This window comes from Prosopis cineraria, unplaced genomic scaffold (genome assembly GCF_029017545.1).
Source record: "Prosopis cineraria cultivar Desert tree isolate PC_DT_omini unplaced genomic scaffold, ASM2901754v1 PC191, whole genome shotgun sequence".
In the NCBI taxonomy this organism is placed as follows: Eukaryota; Viridiplantae; Streptophyta; class Magnoliopsida; order Fabales; family Fabaceae; genus Prosopis; species Prosopis cineraria.
In genome coordinates this window covers 5,920-25,357 of record NW_026555518.1, presented here as the reverse complement: position 1 = coordinate 25,357, position 19,438 = coordinate 5,920, and the positions used below count along the sequence as shown (strand labels likewise).

The 19,438-nt window shown below is 31.9% G+C and overlaps 2 protein-coding genes across 3 annotated transcripts; both read right to left on the bottom strand.

The window, feature by feature from the left end:
- Positions 1-422: 422 nt before the first annotated feature.
- Positions 423-5,466, bottom strand: LOC129295803 (uncharacterized). The gene is made up of 5 exons (XM_054934378.1): positions 4,909-5,466; positions 4,659-4,708; positions 4,208-4,295; positions 3,085-3,201; positions 423-792 (listed from the first exon to the last, which is right to left on the bottom strand). The coding sequence occupies exons 1-5, from the start codon at positions 5,377-5,379 to the stop codon at positions 742-744; spliced, it is 777 nt and encodes a 258-aa protein (XP_054790353.1). The 5' UTR covers positions 5,380-5,466; the 3' UTR covers positions 423-741.
- Positions 5,467-7,570: 2,104 nt separating this feature from the next.
- LOC129295804 (uncharacterized protein At4g15970-like) lies at positions 7,571-14,296 on the bottom strand. Of its 2 annotated transcripts, XM_054934380.1 has the most exons (5): positions 13,820-14,294; positions 12,582-12,959; positions 9,298-9,779; positions 8,097-8,205; positions 7,795-7,924 (listed from the first exon to the last, which is right to left on the bottom strand). In XM_054934380.1, the coding sequence occupies exons 1-4, from the start codon at positions 14,072-14,074 to the stop codon at positions 8,121-8,123; spliced, it is 1,200 nt and encodes a 399-aa protein (XP_054790355.1). In that variant the 5' UTR covers positions 14,075-14,294; the 3' UTR covers positions 7,795-7,924; positions 8,097-8,120. The 2 variants fall into 2 exon arrangements, with proteins under 2 accessions (XP_054790354.1, XP_054790355.1); XM_054934379.1 differs by lacking the exon at positions 8,097-8,205 and having other exon boundaries at positions 7,571-7,924; positions 13,820-14,296.
- Between the last annotated feature and the right edge of the window lie 5,142 nt (positions 14,297-19,438).

Sequence of the window (19,438 nt, the reverse complement as noted above, 5' to 3'; positions counted from 1 at the left end):
GAGTGTTTTCTCTTACAGTATTCTTTCACAATTTTCTTTCCATCCAGCCCAAGGGTTAAAGTATAAGTTATAAAGTGCTTTGGAATTTGTAAATTTTTTATCAGTTCAACAGGGGAAAAAGCTTCAAAAAAGCACATATGTAAGAATTTGGGAAACAATCGTTTACCTGTAATGTGAAATATATTGACAGGCCACTCAAACATCAGGTTTCAACACATGACAAAAAAATGTATCTTGTGTGGTTCAATAATTGATTAAAATAAGAAAGCATCTATATCACCAGCTACCTTTTGTCTTTGTGGTTCATCGCTTGACAGTGAATCACTTCGGCACAGGTTCAAATGCTGGCACACCAAAAAAAAAATTGAAAAGCATCTATATCATTGTAACTTCAATCATTTCGCATTTGATAAGTCTGCCTGTTACTTGAAGACATGAGAATCCCAACAAGATGGATCCAATTTAGTGGGGGAAAAAAATTTAGATGTTTATTTATACATCGAATTCTTTTGTCAAAGTAATAGTAAACATAGATATTACTTAGGAAGGACAAAGCTGGAGAAAATATTGGGAATTTATTTTGGAGGTGCTTCAGATTGCATCACAAAGCTCGAGAAAATAAGAGATTTGAACAACTAACTGAAAGCTGATGCAAGGTATCCATTACACCTTGAAAATAGTAAACAAATCACATCCTGAAATCAGTGTGATTTCATTGCACCTTTGTTCAAAAGGTAGATCTCATAAGTTATTAGCAACAGCTACTTTTTCCTCAAGTTTTGCAATCCGTGCCTGCAAAACCATAGCGTAAAGGAGAAACAAGTGATGGCCATGTCCAAGCATCAAAGAACGAAAGTGATGGATTCAATGTTCACAAGATTATACTTGATAGATTATCTTCAGAGCCACTGACGAATCCAAGGGAGGCTCCTCTTCCCCACCGCCCCCCCCAAAATAAATAAATAAATAAAAATTTCAAACCATCCTTTATAACCGTCCTTTATAAATTCGTTCTAAAGCTGTTGAATAATTTTATAAGAGTCTTGAAACAAAGAAAAGAGAACGAAATATTTATAAAATTGTTAAGAGTAGGAAAAGAAAATCAAAAGATCTAGAATAGGTAAGGTGTATAAAAGATGAAAAGGGAAGAATTTTAGTTATAAATGATGAAATTAAAAACAAATGGAAGACTTACTTTTCCAAACTTTTCAATGATGGAGAGGATTCGTCTAGTAATTTGGAGGATTTAGTAACTCGTGAAGGAGAACAAAATTTATCATTCTATCAAATAATACGTGATAAGGAGGTAAAGGAAGTTCTTAAGAAAATGGCAAATGGTAGAGCCAACGGACCTGATTGTATATCTATTGAAGTGTGAAAATGTTTAGGTGAAGAAGGGATGAGATGGTTAACTAAGTTATTTAATGTGATTTTACGATCCAAAAAAATGCCTGATGACAGGAGGAAAAGTACATTAATTCTTATTTATAAAAATAAAAGGGATATTCAGAATTGTACTAACTATAGAGCGATTAAACTCATGAGCCACACAATGAAATTGTGGGAGAAAGTAATTGAGCATAGATTGAAATTGAAGACAAGTATTTTTGAGAATCAATTTGGTTTTATGCCAAGTAAATCGACTACAGAGGTGATTTACCTACTAAGTGAATTAATGAAAAAGTATCATTGTAACGATAAAGATTTACATATGGTTTTTATTGATTTGGAAAAAGCTTAGTATATCAAGAGAAGTTCTTTGGAAAGCCTTGAAAAAGAAGGAGGTACAGATTGCTTATATTAAAATTATACAAGATATGTATGAGGGGTTAAAAACTAGTATAAGAACGTCTAGTAGTCAAACAAAAGACTTTTCTATAAAGATTGAATTATATCAGGAATCATCTTTGAGTCCTTATCTATTTAACTTGGACTTAAATGTTTTGACAAAATATATTCAAGAGAGAATTATCAAATGTATACTCTTCGTGGATGATATAATTCCCAAAGCATAAACAAGAGAAAATATTAATTGTAAACTTGAGTTAGGGATGAGGACATTGGAATCAAAAAGTTTCCATCTGAGTAGGAGTAAGACGGAATATTTATATTGTAAATTTAATAAAAGACTAGTCGACAATAATTTGGAAGTGAAATTAGGAGATCAAATTATACCTTAAGTAAAAAAGTTCAAATATTTGGGAGTGATTATTCAAAATAATAGTGAAATCAGTGGAGATATTTTACATAAGATTTAAGCTACGTGGTTTAATTGAAGAAAAGCTAAAGAAGTTATTTACGGCCATAAGGTGCCTAATAAACGTAAAGAAAAGTTTTATCGTACTGCTATCAGACCGACTATGTTATATAATAGTGAATGCTATGCTCTAACGGGACAACAAGAACATAAAGTTTGAATAGCAGAGATGAAAATGTTATGATGAATGTGTGGACATACATGTAAAGATAAAATTCAAAATAAACACGTACACGAAAAAATGAGGGTAGCACCTATTGAAGAAAAAATGATAGAAAATTATTTAAGATGGTTTGGGCATGTCCAAAGAAGACCTCGTGAGATACCAATGAGAAGAGTGGAATATATAACTTTGAGCCTTGTTAAGAGGAGTAGAGAAAGGCCTACGAGAACACTTTTAGAAGTTGTTGAACGCGATCTTTCGATTAATAATATTTTTAAAAACTTGATAAATGATAGAATACAATGGCGTCTTGCAATTCATATAACTGATCTCACCTAATGGGATAAAGGCTTGTTATTGTTGTTGCTGTATCCTTTATGAGTAGGAAAATTTTATTTGTAAAACATGCTTAAATCAATACCCCCCCCCCCAAATGATCATTTGCATCCCATCAGAGCATATTAAACTTTCAATGATTACTCATTACATGGACATCAGAAACAAATGAGAGATATCAAGGGAAATAACAGAGTTTTCTGCAATCTTGCCACATCAACCTTCTCGCAGAATTTAATAGACATGGATGCAAATATTTACGTTAGATAAATGAAATACAAGAAAATCTAAATATCTAAATAGTTGGGGACAAAAGATTGAATGCTACCTTGAATGATTTAGATCGAGGGATCGAAGGATCTATATCTATAGATGCCAAATATGACTTTTCTGCTGAATCGAATTGCTTTAATTCCAAAAATGCATCACCTTGGCAAAGATAAGCCTGAAAAGTAGTTCACAAGATCTATTTCAGTGACATGCTCCTAAACCATGAAAGTAAATTTGATTTTGGCAGAAACAGTGAGATGATAAATTAATAAATTAAATCCACATAAAAAATTATTTTATTGGGTAAAACAAAAACACACCAAAGTTAAAACAAACATATTCAAACAGATGTTATCACTATATATATTCAAACTGATGGTAGACAAGTAAACTAATGGTTAGAATATCAGGGCCGTTACAAAAACAAACAATTCATATCCTGACTAATTGAGATAAGATCCTGAATATTGTTATAATTCTAAACTATAAAGGGCAGTATCCCTTTGATGAAAAGATTTATGAAGCTTTTGGCAGAAGTCAAAACAAAAATACTTGTTGTCACTCAAAACTTCACCAAGTCGACTGTAATTCCAATATTGCTACCGCAATCATGTTGATACCTAAGGACTGATCTCTTGGCTCGCCATCATCATCTCTACATGAATACTTTAAGTAGAAGATCTGATCCATCGAAGAAGATTTTATAGGGTATGCACAAATTAAACTCCTCATGCTGCTTACGAAGATTGAGCATTTCAAATGCATCAATAGCCAAGATGCACAAGTTTCAACTTTAAAAGAACACCGTATTGCTCAACAAATAGCATTCATGATATCTTAATGCATAATTGCAAGTTATGACTGTGCGGGGATTGGAAAGGAATACAAATTGATGTCCCCATCTTTACTCAAATGCACAAAGGTGCACCATTTAACCTGAACCGTTACTATGACTTGAGATAAAAAAAAAAAAAATGAGTAAAATACTTTTGATTAACGGGCATCATTGAACGGTAATTGTCCAGGAATCACTAATTTCTAGAGAGAAGTATTCCATGATGTAACCCAAACCATGTATTTTCACCCAGTGCCATTTAATCAATTAAATATCATACTTACCCACCGTGATTTGGAATGTCATGAAACTCTGTTCTATATAAATTTATAAGAGATTGGCTCACCTCAGCATACTCAGGTGCTAATGCCAAAGCCTCCCTTGCGTCTTCAAGAGCTCCAGAATATTTACCCAATGCCAACCTTACAACTGACCTGAATGTCGGAAGAGTAAAGGTCTCAGACTTACTTATCATGGTTAGCACAGTGGAGATGAAACTCTTGCAGGACACCAAGGATTATGTTCAAAGTGAAATGGGGGAAAAACTATATTCTCTCATATTGAAGCCAGATTGCAAGCAAGGAAACAGCAACACCTGTTGCAAGCTCTCTCTTCTGGAAAAATAGGCAACAAAAAATGCATAGTATTTTAACGATGACCAAATGAAAAGACTAATGGTAAATCGAATTATAAAACCACTAAATGGAGCATAACAAAAAAATCCACGACCTTCCACAGGGCTACCATAATAAACCTTCGCAGAAATAATTTTAACTTTTAAGTTCGTGACAACATACCTGCATTTATATATTACATGTACACCACCTAATGGTTTTAATTCGATAGCCTGCACCAACCAAAAACTCGACAATATCAATCTCAATATAGCTTCTCAACTCCAATCTAACTACATAAAAAATCGAGCTCTTGATCACGAAACTACTACATGATTTTCTTTAAAAACAAAAGAAAAAATATAACTTTTCGCCTCAATGATAGTCAATAAAACAGTAAACTTCACATTCAGGCGCGAAAAGGATGGAGTGCCTGTGAGAGCAGAAGTTCAGCCTCAGTGAAATTCTGCTTCTCGAACTCAACCTCAGCTCTCTTCCTAAGCGCAAGCGCATCTAAACTCTTTTTGGCATCATAGGAATCCGAACCTTCTCCTGCGGAAATCAAACCCAACATGACCTCAGCCGCTCGAGCCGCAGTTCCGCAATGACCAACGATGACACCGTCCGGCAGGACCGCCAGGTTGGGACCAGCACCGCACTTGCCCAAACAGCCGCACGGTTTGACGGCGACATTCGGAGGCGCAAGACCAGAAAGGATTTCTAGGGTTTGAAAGGAGCCCTGTTTGCGGCAAGTCCGATTCGTGCATACCCGAATTTCTGGTTGCACCGCTTCAACGGAGAAAGGACGATCTCGAAGACGGCAACGACGACGTTTTGAAGGAGCAGACGGCGTGGTGATCAAAGGGAATGGAGAAGTGAGGAAGAAACCATGAAGTGCTTCCATAGATTGATGGAATCCCACTTCAAACCAAATCGTCGGGTTTCTTACCGCTAGGTCCCGCGCAATGGCGCCGCCTCTTGGGAGGAGGAGGGACTAACAAAGATATTTTTGCCGTGAGATTTTTTTTTTTTTTTTAACCAAAGATCAACATTTGACATGAGATACTGTCAATAAGTTTTGCTAAAAAATTAATGAGTATGAGTAGTATTAATTAATTAATAAGTTAAGTTAAAATTTTAATAAGTTATCATAATTAAATATGTAAAAGGTACTATCAACAAATTTTTTTAAAAAGTTAACAAGCAACATTAATGAATTAATAAGTGAGAGTTTTAATAAGTCACTGTAATTGAATGAATAAAAAGTTTCTCATCAAGTTTTATTAGTGAATTGATAAGTATCATTAGTAAATAATAAGTTAATATTTTTACAAGTCATCAAAATTAAATATATAGGAGTTGTGGTTAATAAGTTTTGCTAGTAGATTAACAAATATTATTGATAAAATAAAAAATAATGTTATTAACAAATTTAATTGGCCTTAATTTGGAAATTTAGTTGATGTTATATATATATATATATATATATTTAGCATTATATAATCAAGAAGTATTATTGTCTTAGTAGTTATTATCTTGGATTAAGAATCATTTTTGTTACTAAACTATATATGAAAAATCACAAATCTTCTTAAACTTAAATATAGTTCAATTATGTCCCTCAACTTTTAAAGATTTCACCCATTATCATCCTAATGTTAAAAATACTTAACATATATTAGTCATCAGTGAGTCTCACTATTTTTTAATATTTTTTATTAAATTAAGAGTCATTTTTATCTTTTAACTTCTATTTGGACAGTCATTTTTATCTCTCAACTCAAATAATTTATAATAAAAAATATTATAAAATATAATGTGGGGCTCACCATGGATGGAGACAGGAGGACTAACAAGGGGCCACATTTTAATTTTTTTAATAAAATATAAAAATGATATATTTTTAACCTTTTAAATTAGTATATTATAAAAGCCTTAAAAGTTGAGACACTAAATAAAATTTTCATTTTAATTTTACAGTAGTCTTCATTTTAAGTCTCTCATTTTTCTTCTCTCACGAATGTGAGATCGGGGCATTTTAGGTCCAACTTGTCCATCAAGATCCCATGCATCAAATTTTGTAAGGTTACAAATTCAGTGTTAATGGTGGCTTCATCTTTTATACCAAAAAGCATAGTCTCGTTCTCCTTGGTAGCCTCCGCTTCTTTGGTCACTGAATTCTGATAGGAGAGGGTTCTTTGTTCTCCTTCTTCCCTGTCTCCATAGCTCCCTAACAAGGGAAAATCTTCTGCAAAGGCAATTTTGGCCTTTCGAATCCTTTTCTAATAACTGAATTATCATTTTTTTAATTTTCACAAACATTCTTCTATTGAAAGTAATTTTGTTTGAAACATAATCGAATATTAAATGTAAACATCTCTTTCAACAGAAATTCAAATATGTTAAAATATTATTTTAGACAGCTTATGTATTTATATCCTTTAAAATTATTAAATAAATAAGTTTACAAAACTAAAGTAAACTGGAATAGAGGTCAATTTATTTTACTCTATGAAAAATTATCACTACTTTTTCTCCCATTTATTGAGAATATTTTGATCATTTTAAATTGTAATGTTTACCCCACTCTAATGCAACTCGATCATGGTAATTAAAATTAATGATATCAACTAATATTTATCATGGTAAAAAATATTAACCTTGTTTTAAAAAAGCATAATAATATTAAAAAAGGAATATACTTAATTTGAAAGTAAGTTTGCAAATTTAAAACTTTCAAAAGTTGGGATCCCCAATTATAAAAATACACTTAAAAATAAATCAAGACAAGAAATCCGCAAATGTCAATGGTCAAAGCCATTTGAAAGCATAAAACACCATTAAGACTTGAAAACAATTCAAAATAAGCCCACAAAATCATTTTAGCAAGTTCAAGAGAGATGACACTGCTAAAAAAAAAACTGTAAAGTGGTTTTTTTTAAGTTTGTTTTACAATTTTGACACAACTGTACCTATTTTATTTTTGAATTGACAGTCTTATGTTCCCGTGGAGATAAAATTGATTGGGGGATCAAGCGCAAATTGAAAGATCAAGAATTAAGAATTACGCACTACAGAATAATGCTTGTACATCATTGATCATAAAATGGAAGGTTCATAATCATACAACTTTGTGCTTTTTTTTGAAATTAAAAAAGAAAAAGAAGAAGAAGAAGAAGCTATCATAACTATACAACAATAAAGATTAAAAAAAGGTATAAAAGATAATTAAAATGTTAGGACTGAATGTCAACTATGAGTATTGAAATTCACAGGTTGCTTTAACTTTTGTCTTAAGAACTTGAATATATAATTAACATGAACAAAAATGGTAAATAGGCTTGAGAACTTGTACATTTGCTTTTCTATATTCCTTCATTTTCAATCTGAACTTGACCAGCAATTGGCTTGCCACGATCATAACCTCTGATAAATAGGCTTCAATCACTCTACAAAAACCATTAATGGTGCATGTGTTAGTAGGCTTTCGATGAACCAATTTAATTAATAATTCATTAGAACCACTCTAACATGTCTACAAATCCGCATGTTAAATATATATATATATATATATATAATGGTGTGTAAATGTAAATTTTGATTTCACCAGTTAAACCATACCTTGGTATACAATTATATGCTTCTTCAATTATGCTTATAAGTCATCGACGGCCACGACTTCTCATTGTTCTCTTTATTCCTCTTTTGTGCGGCACGTTCGAATGACGTTCTTCATATATATCAATAATTTGCAAAATAAAAGCAAAAAAAAATGATGTCAAAAATGGAGGAACATTTTTGAGGCTATATTTATAATGAATTAAATTATTATTAATTACTTATTTTATAATAGTTTCTGAATTGTCAAAGCCTATTTAGTTTTTTTAGCCTCCAGAAGTTAAAACAAACTTATTGCACGTTGATCATGATTGCACATTAATATTGAGAGAATTTGCCTCCAAATATTTTATATTTGACTCTTCTAAAATTGAGAAAATTTCCTAGACCAGGGAGAAAAAATGAAAAATAGGATAGTTAAGGTCGGCCCTACAAACAAGGTCATTTGATGGTCCAAGGATCAAAAGGGAGTCCTTTAATTTTTACAGAAAAGCTAAAATCCAATTGAGACATTGGGCCTATTTGATTTCACGTTTGAGAAGATTTTTTTTTTTGGTTTTGAAAAATAAAAAAAATTGAAAACATGTTTAATAATATGTTTTTGGTTATATGTTTTGAAAAAATATTAAATTTTTTCTGAAAAAATAAAAAAACAAAACATATCTTTTTTAATGCTTTATTACCTTTTGTTCAAAAAAAAAAAAGAATAGTCAACAACATCATGTTTCGATTAGTGGTAATTATATTGATAAAGAAACCATTTTTTCATGGGAGAATGACACTTTGGTTCCAGAATATTGAAGTAATGATAGTTAAGTTTTCAAACAAAATTCTTTGAAAAATAACTTAAAAATATCAATTCAAATAATTATAAATTCAGATGTTTCAATTGCAAATAAATATTTAAATAATAAATATAACTCTTAGAATATAGCACAAATTTCTGTTTGTAATTATTTAAATTGATATTTGTAATTTATTTTGTAAAAAAACTTTTCAAGAACTTAATTGTCATTAATTCAATCATTTGGGAGTTAACTGTCATTCTTCCTTTTTTCAACCTCCATTTCACCACTTCTAATTCAAACAGATTTTTTTTAAAAAAAATTGTTTCCAAAACTTGTTCTATATTAAAAAAAATACTCTATGGAATTATTTTAAAAATACAAAAATAGAGAATAGAATCAAACAAACCAATTATTACCTGCAACTGTTTGGAACCCTCCAAGAAGGGTGTGAATGTAATTTCTGATCTGGATTCAAAGTGATGTAGTGTCTCCAATCTTGAAGCAAAATCTTAAGATCAAAGATCTTGTTGTCCAAACCAACACAACAATTGGCATGCATGGTACAAACTTTGTTGAAATCCCTACTTGCTTGACAAAACCCTCCAAAATAAGTTGTGTCAAGGAACCTAATTATCATCTTCCTTATAGACACAAAGGAGTGGGTCTTGATCTTGTTAAGCACGTCTTGTTCATTTAGTTTTGGATCAATTTTTCTTGACTCAATCCACAACTTGTAGAAATCTTTGGTCTTATGATTAGATCTTACATACAAGAACCCCCCATTTGGCTCGTTTGTTGTGTCCATAGAGTTTCCATTAAAGCGATCACAAGCAATTTGGAAGTCTACATCTTTGAAAAACCTCTCAAACGGGTCTCTAAGCCACATTATATCTAAGTCCTGCATGGGAAGCAGTTTAAAAGTTAACTAAAGATAAGTTTAATCCTATAAAAAGACTTCAAATTAATGAGTTGATGTATATTCCTCTGTTTGATACTATAAGATATTTTTAATCAAATTACATCTTTATGAGTTAGTTAATTATCTTTAAAATTATACTCCTCTAATTCTATTTATAGAACAAAGAAAAAAGAAAAACATTGATCTTATTTATAGGGCACTTAATAATTTTTAATACTTCTATTTACATTTTTTTTCTTTATTAAATACTTTAAATACAAATACCAGTAATGAAAATTAAGAATATTTATTAAAAATAAAGATGAAATCTTATTAAATTTTAAAACAAAGTTAATGAGATTTAAAGTTTTTTTTAATTCTGGTAAAACATGCTGGAAGTAATTTATAAATAAGATTAGAGGGAATACAACCTTTTTATATTTACCCTAATTTAATAGGTAATTGTTTTCATTAGAAATCATTATTTTTTTTACCAATATTAGAAAACATTATCAATCACACCTCCTAATTAAGGGAAATTTTTGAAAAAAAATCATTAATTACACCTTAAAATACTCAACATGATTCATATTTTTTGCATCTTACATTAAACAAAAAATCTTATATCTTTGAATAGAGAAAGTATGTTAAGAATATATATATTCACTTATAACATATCATCAATGCATTCAATTAATTAATGTTTTTTAAGGCTGCAAAGATAAGAAGGAAAGGCATCCCAATGTTATCGAGCAAGACATCAATAACATGTTAGAAATACCAAGAAAGTCTTAATAATTTAAAGAATTATCATGTCTGAATTGCAAGCACTCCATATCTTTTCATTTTAGAGTTTGATCAAACTGACGCCAATTGGCAGGACAAGAAATAGACTCATAATGATAGATGGGGCCTACTATCATATGTCTATAATTTCTCTTTATTTTAAGAAATTTTAGTATTCGCCCAACAAATCAAAACTACATAGGACTTTAGGGAGACTATCTCTAGGTTGACTATATATGTTAAAGGGTAAAATTATCCTAAAATTTTTTCTTCAAGGCCATGAGACATTTTGATCTTTCTTTTGGACATTTTTATATTGAAAGCTTTTAAAATAAAGTATTTTAATCCTACCATTAACAATTACAAACATTGATTGTTAAATTAAAATTTAATTAAGGATATTTTTGTATTTCCTTCTATGATTAGTCTTCGATTTTATTCTTCCATAAGTTTTTAACTCTTTTTATTTTAACAAATAAAAACAAAGATTGAGAAACATAAAAATGAAGGAGGGTAAAATTATAAAATATGTTGATCAAATTTTAATTAACAATCAACATTTATAATTTTTAACAGTAGGATAAAATTTTCCAAAAAAAAAATCAGATTGTCAGGTGCCCCTGAAACAATAATTTCAGAATATTTTTGTCATTTAACATTTGTAACAATCGATGCATTAAAAATCAGATCAAACTAATACTTTAATGAATAATCAGTCCTTATTCCGTTGCTTTACCAAGAGCAGCATTATAAGAAACCAATCAAAGCCCGGCCAGACAAGTCAAACACGGCCAAACCATCCAAAAATTGGACAATTTATGACAAAAACCACCTCCTAAAATTTAAGGAAAGAAATTAAAAAAAAAAAAAGCCTTGAAATGAATTTTCTAACACGTCGACACCCAAACCACGTGGCCTCAGTTTTGTGGAACATTGGTCCGGTCCCTACTTATACTCAAATCAATTACCCCTGCCATTTCCCGTTCACACCTAGTCGATGTGGGATAAAAATGTCACATATGCTTGCCACTGGCATGCTACTTCTCTTTCACCACACGTACTAGCATCATTTTCTTTCTTTCCTATATCTTTGCTTATTTTTCTATTTATCACTAAGATATTTTTTTCTCGTAATGAAAACATGTTTTAAATATTTGTTATTCAAATTATATATCTACAATTTTTTTAAATTTTATCCTTTTAATTCAGTTGTAATTTAGCTCTCCAAAATACTTGATTACACGGGTTTTAAAAATGTCTTCAACAATAAAATGATGCATCATTAGTATTAATAAAATCTCATACCCTTACCTTTTGTGTTTTTCTTGTTATTAATTGACCAATGCCAAAATAGCCCCCTTGCATCATTTTGGATGTATATGTTCATTTTTAAATGTAAACAAGTCATATTTAAAACACATATCTAAATTAACCTAACTTGTAAACTACTCCTTTTGGATAATAATATAAAACATTAATAATGATAATTTACATATCTCTAATTGTACCCTCATCAATTAAATATCAAATATAAGTATTTTAATAATGACAATTAAAATTATAATGCATCATTTTTTGACAAAAAAGAGAGCAATAAATAAAGTAGGAATATAATTGAAAAATAATTATAACAACTACTCAAACTTTTATATTTTGAACCCAGCAAGGTTTGTAAAAAATGTTATATATTATGGTTTGAAGGGAGTAATTTAACATTAACTAAGAGTTCAATTTACATCTCTAAAAGAATTTGAGTCTTCATTTATTAATCATATTCCATTATAATTAATTTTCTATGTTTTTATATAATTTTTATCTTATAAAACAAAAAATATACCAATTTAATTATAACTGGTTCAATCACAATTTTATCACAATCACACCATTGAACTTTGAACCACATTGACTAATTTATGTTTATTTTTCCTAGATAACTGAAAATCTGTCCAAATGGCAATAATGATAAACCCGATTGATTCAGACAAAATCATTTTTCTCGTGAGAAAGAAAAAGTACCGTGAAGACGAAGCTGTAACCAAGGTGAAGAACAGAACTAAGGAACTCAGTTCTTCGCCAGATCATGTGGAGATATTTTGGGGTCATGAAGAACGTATCGCCACCATAGTCTCCTTGATCACCTTTCGTCTCCATCTGATAACAATGTGGATGCACCTCCAAGCAACGATTATAAGCCTTATGATCCCAAGTTACGAGCACCAGGTGATTCAACAGCTTCTGTGTGTTGTTCCCGATCAGAAAACTCTCCAGAAACAGGTCGAATATCGAACCCGGTTCAATCCACGCATCGTTCAGGGTCGCCAGTATCACTGTCTTGTTCTCCATCGTAGCTCTTCTTAGAACTCTCTCTAGCTTTGACTCCGTCACATTGTTTCCCTACCATGAGAAATAATGCAGGTCAATGGGGAACAGAAGGAATAATGCAGGTGTATAATTTTAACGCATGTGGAAGGGATTCGGAATAAGAATTAAGATACACACACAAGGGTGTGTGCGGGATCATTCTTAATTACAGGAAAATGTCTGAAATTATGGTGAAATTGACATTCATGCGTAATATTAATGTACGTGTAGGATTTTAAGAAAGGAGGGTGCACCAAAGTGTCCATCATCATGCAACAACAGGCGATCGATTTGTGCTGTTAAAGTTTATAGAGAGAGGTAGAGAGAGAATAAGAACAAGGAGACATCAATAATTAATGCAGTGGTCAAGATATTAAAATTAGATGATTAAAGTACTAATTTAAGAGTTGATAGTTAAAATATAATCGAAGCGAGATCAAACCGATCGTAAATAAAGGTTCAATCGGTCAAAATATTAGTTTACCAATTCCAGCTGGTTTCGGGAATTTTGTACTATGGCAGTGGTAGATGACAAAGCGAGTTAATGAAGGTGCAAAGGAGGGAGGGAGGGGAAGAACAAGAAGGCGTGCAAAAGGCCGTGGAATCAGCGTCATGACACGTCTAACCGTTTCATCTCTTTATTCCTTCTCTTTATCTCTCTCTCCCTCTCGCTCTCTAATTCAGATTTTCTTTTCCTCGTTTTTCATCATCAGGCAATCTACGACCAACAAACTTCAATCTCACTACTCTTGCTAGCTCTTTAATCGCTTTCGGTTCAGTTACATGTCAATTGACGTGCACCAAAACCTTGGATTCAAATCCTTTATTAAATCACATGAACAGGCACAAGGCAATCCCAGAATTCCCGGGGAAAGAGAGGGAGAGAGAGTCACCTTGGGTAATTGTGAGATGGAGAGAAAATCTGCAGGAGCGGAAGAGTTGAGCAGAAACACCACCAAGACAGACAGCCCCACCAGCACCATAGTGATCACTGACCGCCTTCCCACCACGACGGCGCTGCAGGAATCTCCCCAATTCCACGGCGTACTGGCCCCTCCGGCCAAGGATGGTTCCCGTAGGAGAGCTTCTGGTTCATCATCTTCTTCGCCGCCGGCACGTACATCTGCTTCACCTGTATACTCACCCATGCATACACTCAAACTAAGCTCGCCTCACAGCTTATACGACGAAGGTCAACTGTGCAGAGAAATGGAAGCCAAGTTACATGTGATGAAGACGAAGGAAGATCGAAGGAGGTGTTGTCTACTTCAAAGTATTTTTAGGATTATTCATCATCGTGAATAATCATAAAAATAGTTGTATTTATGCACTTGCTGCGTAACTTCTTTGAATTGATCAAAATTAAAGAGAACGTGCAGCATACATCATTTTCACTTGGCATTCTTGAATTAAGTAAACTAACAATAAACTATAAAGTGATGATTTACCAAGTCAGGAATTATTTGTGGGTTACATTTAATGAATTTTTCTTAAAATTACTTCCACCAGTTTTGCAGAAAAATAATAAAAAATAATAATAATACTACAGTACTTATAAGATGTGGGTCTCATCTGAGGAAGTAATAATGCAAGTGATGTTGATGTGGGTGGGAGGAAATGTGGAAGATTCTTGCGTCCCAACTATTATTTTGTCCCAATTCTCGCAACTTGGTTTTTTTTTTTCCCCCAAATTCTCCACTCATATGACACGAGCACCCCAAAAACGCCCATCATATTATTATTTTACAAACTTTAATAATTTACGCGTGTGTTTGGATAGACAAAAAAAATCAATTTTGCAGCCCATAATCAATTTTTTGATTGAAATTATCCAAACACTAGAAAAATGCAATAATCGATTAAAGAGGTAAAACGCGCGTTAATCCATAATCTCCTTAAACCAGCTTCAGCTTAAAATCTTTTTGCCGTTATTCACGTGCTCTCTCTCTGTGAAAGCTGAAAACCCATGTTGCCCTTCACGTGCTTTCTCTCTCTTCTTTCTGATCTTCATTTGTCTCATTTCAGTTGCAACTTTCTCATTTTTGATCTCCTCTCTTGTTCGGTCTCACCAGTTGGTCCTCACGGTGGTGCCGCCTCTTTGCTGTTGTCCACCCACCCCCAACTTAGTCATCGTCCACCGTCTCACCGTCGTGCGGTCTCTGCCGTCGTCTACCCACCTCTAACAATTGTGCCGTCTCACAGTCAGTTCTCACAGAGGCAACGATCTTTCGGCCATCCGCCAACTCTGTGTAGATTTGTGGTCCTCGTGGCTTCGCCTCCTCTGTCTGCCGTCTCTGAGTTACTTCTAGTGGCGGTGATCTCCTGCCATAGTCAAGGAAGGCAGTAAGCTTTATCTATACTCTCTTGCCTCGATCTACTCGTGGTCCTCCCTCCGTCACTGATTTGCTTGTGGTCCTCTTTAGTCTGTCCAGCTCAGAGGTAAATGATCTTCTCTAACCTTCTTTTGGACGATCTTGGTTAGGTTTGATCTTGGTCAGACCCTGTTTCCCTCTTCACTCTGATCTATGCATGGATGAATTTGTTCTCACGATTGCTGGCTTAGTTTTGTGTGGTTTGAACCACTTACAACTCTTGAACATTTACAAATAATAATGTGGGTGAAAGTTGATTTTTGATGCTGTTTTCTGTGTTAGTTTTGTGCCTAGTCAAACTCTATGCTGAATATGGGAGAACTGTTAAAAGTTAATTTTTTAGCTATTGAAACCTGATTTTAGTCAAAATCTTATACATTTGCAAATTGTGAGAAAGCTGTTGAAAGTTGGTTTTGTGCCTAATCGAACTCTTTGCTGGTTTTGGTCTGTGTGATCACTGATTACTGGAGCTTTATTCTTAAACAATATGTTTTGCATATATAGGGGTCATTTAGTCAAACTTTTTACTGTGTGAGTCTCTATTGAATTTGGCTCCTCTGAAAATTGCTAAGTTTTTGTTATGTAATATTTTAATCACAATTCCTATAATTAACATGTTAGTTTTTTATATAGTATAATGAGTAACAATAAGTCAAAAGCTTCATGAGATCAAAGAAACACTAGAATATTTATTGACATTTGTTTGGACTAAGCTCGAAAATTGCAAAGAAATGGTGGTAGTTTTACCAAACAAGGATGGCTCAGCATAATTTCTACTTTCAATGAGAGAACTGGACAGAAATATGACAGACAACAATTCAAGAATAAGTGGGATAATATGAGAAAAGAGTGGGTACTGTGGGATAAGTTGGTTTCAAGTGAGACAGGATTGCAAACAATACTATGGATGCTTCAGATGATTGGTGGGAGAAGAAGATATTGGTATGATGTTATTATGTGAGGCTTTATATTTATTTTATTTATTTATGTATTCTGTAATATTATTGATAATTTATGTGCAGGAAAATCCATTATACGGGAAATTCAAACATAAAGGATTACCATTTGCCAATGAATTAACCGAGTTGTTCCAAGGTACTATCGCCAATGGACCTAGAGCATGGGCATCTTTAAGTGGAGTTTTGCCTAACATTTACAATAAGAATGAAGGTGAGGATGAAGAGGTGTATCGGCCAAATATGGCAAATGAGGGTATTGATTTGGAGGAAGGTTCAAGAGATAGTGATGAGATCTTAGGAACTACTAGAGTAAGCGATGAATTTAATAGAGTAGTTCTAAATGTTTCTCAAGAAACCTTAAGTGGAGGCAGTGGTAAAAGGAAGAGGGGCGAAAGCACTAACAGTAGAAAGAAGAACAAGTTATCTAGTACAAGTTAAATAGCAGATGCAATGAGTGTGATAGCTCAAACAACAAAGGAAGAATCTCAACAGGCTAAGGAAACATCAATTCCTAAAGTCATGTCTATAGTCAAACAATGGGAAGAAGTTGCAATTGACAAACATTGGGTTTCATGATGCATGTCACTCTTCATGTCCCAAGAGGCTAGGGTGATGTTTTTGACAATGAAGGATGATAAACAAAGTGTTTTAGAGTGGTTGAGATATGAATGTTACAAAAATGGTTGATTATTAGAGTTTTAAAACTTATTATGAGTATATGATCTTACTTAAAGAGTAGTCTAACATGTTTGTATTATATTGTTGAATTTGACTTATGTAACCTCTTGAACTACTTATGTACTTTTTATATATGGTAATTAAGTATTACAATGTTGTGGAAAAGTTATTGGTATTTCTATAGATGATTTATTTAGATGTATCTACAATTGAAATTAGGTGCACGTATTATTTATGTGTTTGGCTACAGATAGCAAGACATATGGAAGAGTCGTCTAAAAAAAGGCTAAAGAGAGCCCAAAAAGTTAGTGCTCTCATTGGGTTGTATGCAACAAAACATTTATGCAAAGAGCCACAAAGAAATAGTGAATATACAGGTCATTTGTGAGTGAATGAAATTTTAAAAGGACACTCAGTTCATTGTTATGAAATGTTTAGAATGGAACCACATTCATTCCATCAATTATACAGTGAATTAACACAGCATGGATTGAAGAATACTAGGTAAATGAGAGTACAAGAGATGGTTGCAATTTTTTTAAATACAATTGGACATGGGTTGGGAAATAGGATGGCACAAGAAAGATTTTAACATTTAGGAGAAACTATTCACAGACATTTTCATGAAGTTTTAATAGCTTGCTCGAAACTTGCAATGAAATATATCAAACCACAAGACAGGTCCTTTCGCTACGTATCAAAGAAAATAGAAAATGATAAGCAATATTAGCCATTCTTTAAAAATGCCATTGGAGCAATTGATGGCACACATATTCCATGTGTAGTCCCTGCTAGTGAAAAATCAAAATATATTGGAAGAAAAGGAATCCTTATGCAAAATGTAATGGCTGTGTGTGATTGGGACATGTGCTTTACTTTTGTCTTGGCTGGATGGGAGGGCACTGCACATGATGCTCGCATTTTTCAACATGCCTTGACAACTCAATCCATGAACTTTTCACATCCGCCTTCAGGTATATTTGTTTGTTCAATTTATTTGTGTTAGACTTTCCAGCTTACAGGCATTAATAGTAATCTTTTTTTTACAAGGTAAATATTATTTGGTAGATGCTAGCTATCCAACACCAAATGGATATCTTGGTTTGTATAGACGAGAATGCTACCATCTTCCTGATTTTAGAAGATCAACTAGATTTGTAAATAATAACGAGGTCTTTAATTATTTTCATTTAAGTTTACGGTGCACAATAGAAAGAACATTTGGAGTTTGGAAGAATAGGTTTGCAATTTTACGCAACATGCCTAGCTATGACTATGATATACAAGTTCAAATCATTGCTGCATCAATGACGATACATAATTTCATTAGAAGACACTCTAACTCTGATGTTGATTTTATGCGTCATGAGAGGGAAGATCAGGAAGACCATGAGGATTAAGAAGACCATGATGTTGATGAATATTCATTCATGATATCTTCTTCATCAGTTATGACTAGTATTCGTGATATCATTAAGGACTAACTTGTATATTATCATCTTCATTAATTGTTGTAAAATTACTGTTTTATATTTAAGAATTTAATTTTCTTGTCTTTTATTGAATTTATTTTAAGTAAGATATATTTAGTTATTTATTTAAATAACTTTAAATGTTAATATTAATATAATTTAAATTTTTAATTAATTATATATGTAGTTTAAACAATATATTTTACTTCTTAAATAAAATGTAACAACTTTAATACTATTAGATACAAATTTATCAATAATTTAATTTAAAAAGCAATGTCCTTTATGGTAATTTATACAGCTAAAATTGATTCTAAAAAAATTATCCAAACATCTTCAGTTCTGTTAAAATCAATTTTAAAAAAACAAAATCCAAACAGATTGTGTTCTAGCATAATCAATTATGATTAAAATCTACCACTTAATCAATTATTTTCATAATCTATTATACCCAACCGAAATTCAAGCAGGCACTACATCACCTTGAATTTTAATGTATAATTAATTTAACAGCAAAAAATTCAAATGTACCCCATGTGTTATTTAATTATTTATAAAATTAAGAGAGAATGATTTTTTAATCTTATTTGTAAGATATATTATTGACTTTTTATTAAAAAAAGTTCTTTTATCCTTTATTAAATGTCAATGGGAAAAAGTACTCCATTTGTCTCAATTTATAAAACATTTTGGGAGGTGATTCAATGTTTTAAAATATAAAACACATTAACAAAATTAGGTTTCATTAATTAAACTCGTTCCAATATTACTCTTTCCTTCTTATTACTTCTTCTTGCTCTTATTTATAGGGTAGATAGAGAAAACTTTTTAATCTTGTTTATAAGTTACCTCATTAAATTTTTGACATAAGTTTTTTTTATCCTTCATTGAATATTAAAAAGAGAAAACTTATTAAATTTTTAAAGAGAATTGTTGAATTTTAAGATTTTCTTTAGTTTAAATGAAATTTTTTGAAAATAAATTATAAATAAGACAATATATGTGACTTTTAAATTTAAATTACTCTATAA

Excerpts from the sequence above, each read along its gene's own strand:
- LOC129295804 (XM_054934379.1), bottom strand. The coding sequence starts at position 14,074 with ATGGGTGAGTATACAGGTGAAGCAGATGTACGTGCCGGCGGCGAAGAA. Across the intron at positions 12,960-13,819 it reads CCATCTCACAATTACCCAAG|GGAAACAATGTGACGGAGTC; the intron begins GTGACTCTCTCT and ends TTCTCATGGTAG. Across the intron at positions 9,780-12,581 it reads GTTACAGCTTCGTCTTCACG|GACTTAGATATAATGTGGCT; the intron begins GTACTTTTTCTT and ends CTTCCCATGCAG.
- LOC129295803 (XM_054934378.1), bottom strand. The coding sequence starts at position 5,379 with ATGGAAGCACTTCATGGTTTCTTCCTCACTTCTCCATTCCCTTTGATC. Across the intron at positions 4,296-4,658 it reads CATGTAATATATAAATGCAG|GTCAGTTGTAAGGTTGGCAT; the intron begins GTATGTTGTCAC and ends TCCGACATTCAG. Across the intron at positions 793-3,084 it reads CTCGATCTAAATCATTCAAG|GCACGGATTGCAAAACTTGA; the intron begins GTAGCATTCAAT and ends ATGGTTTTGCAG.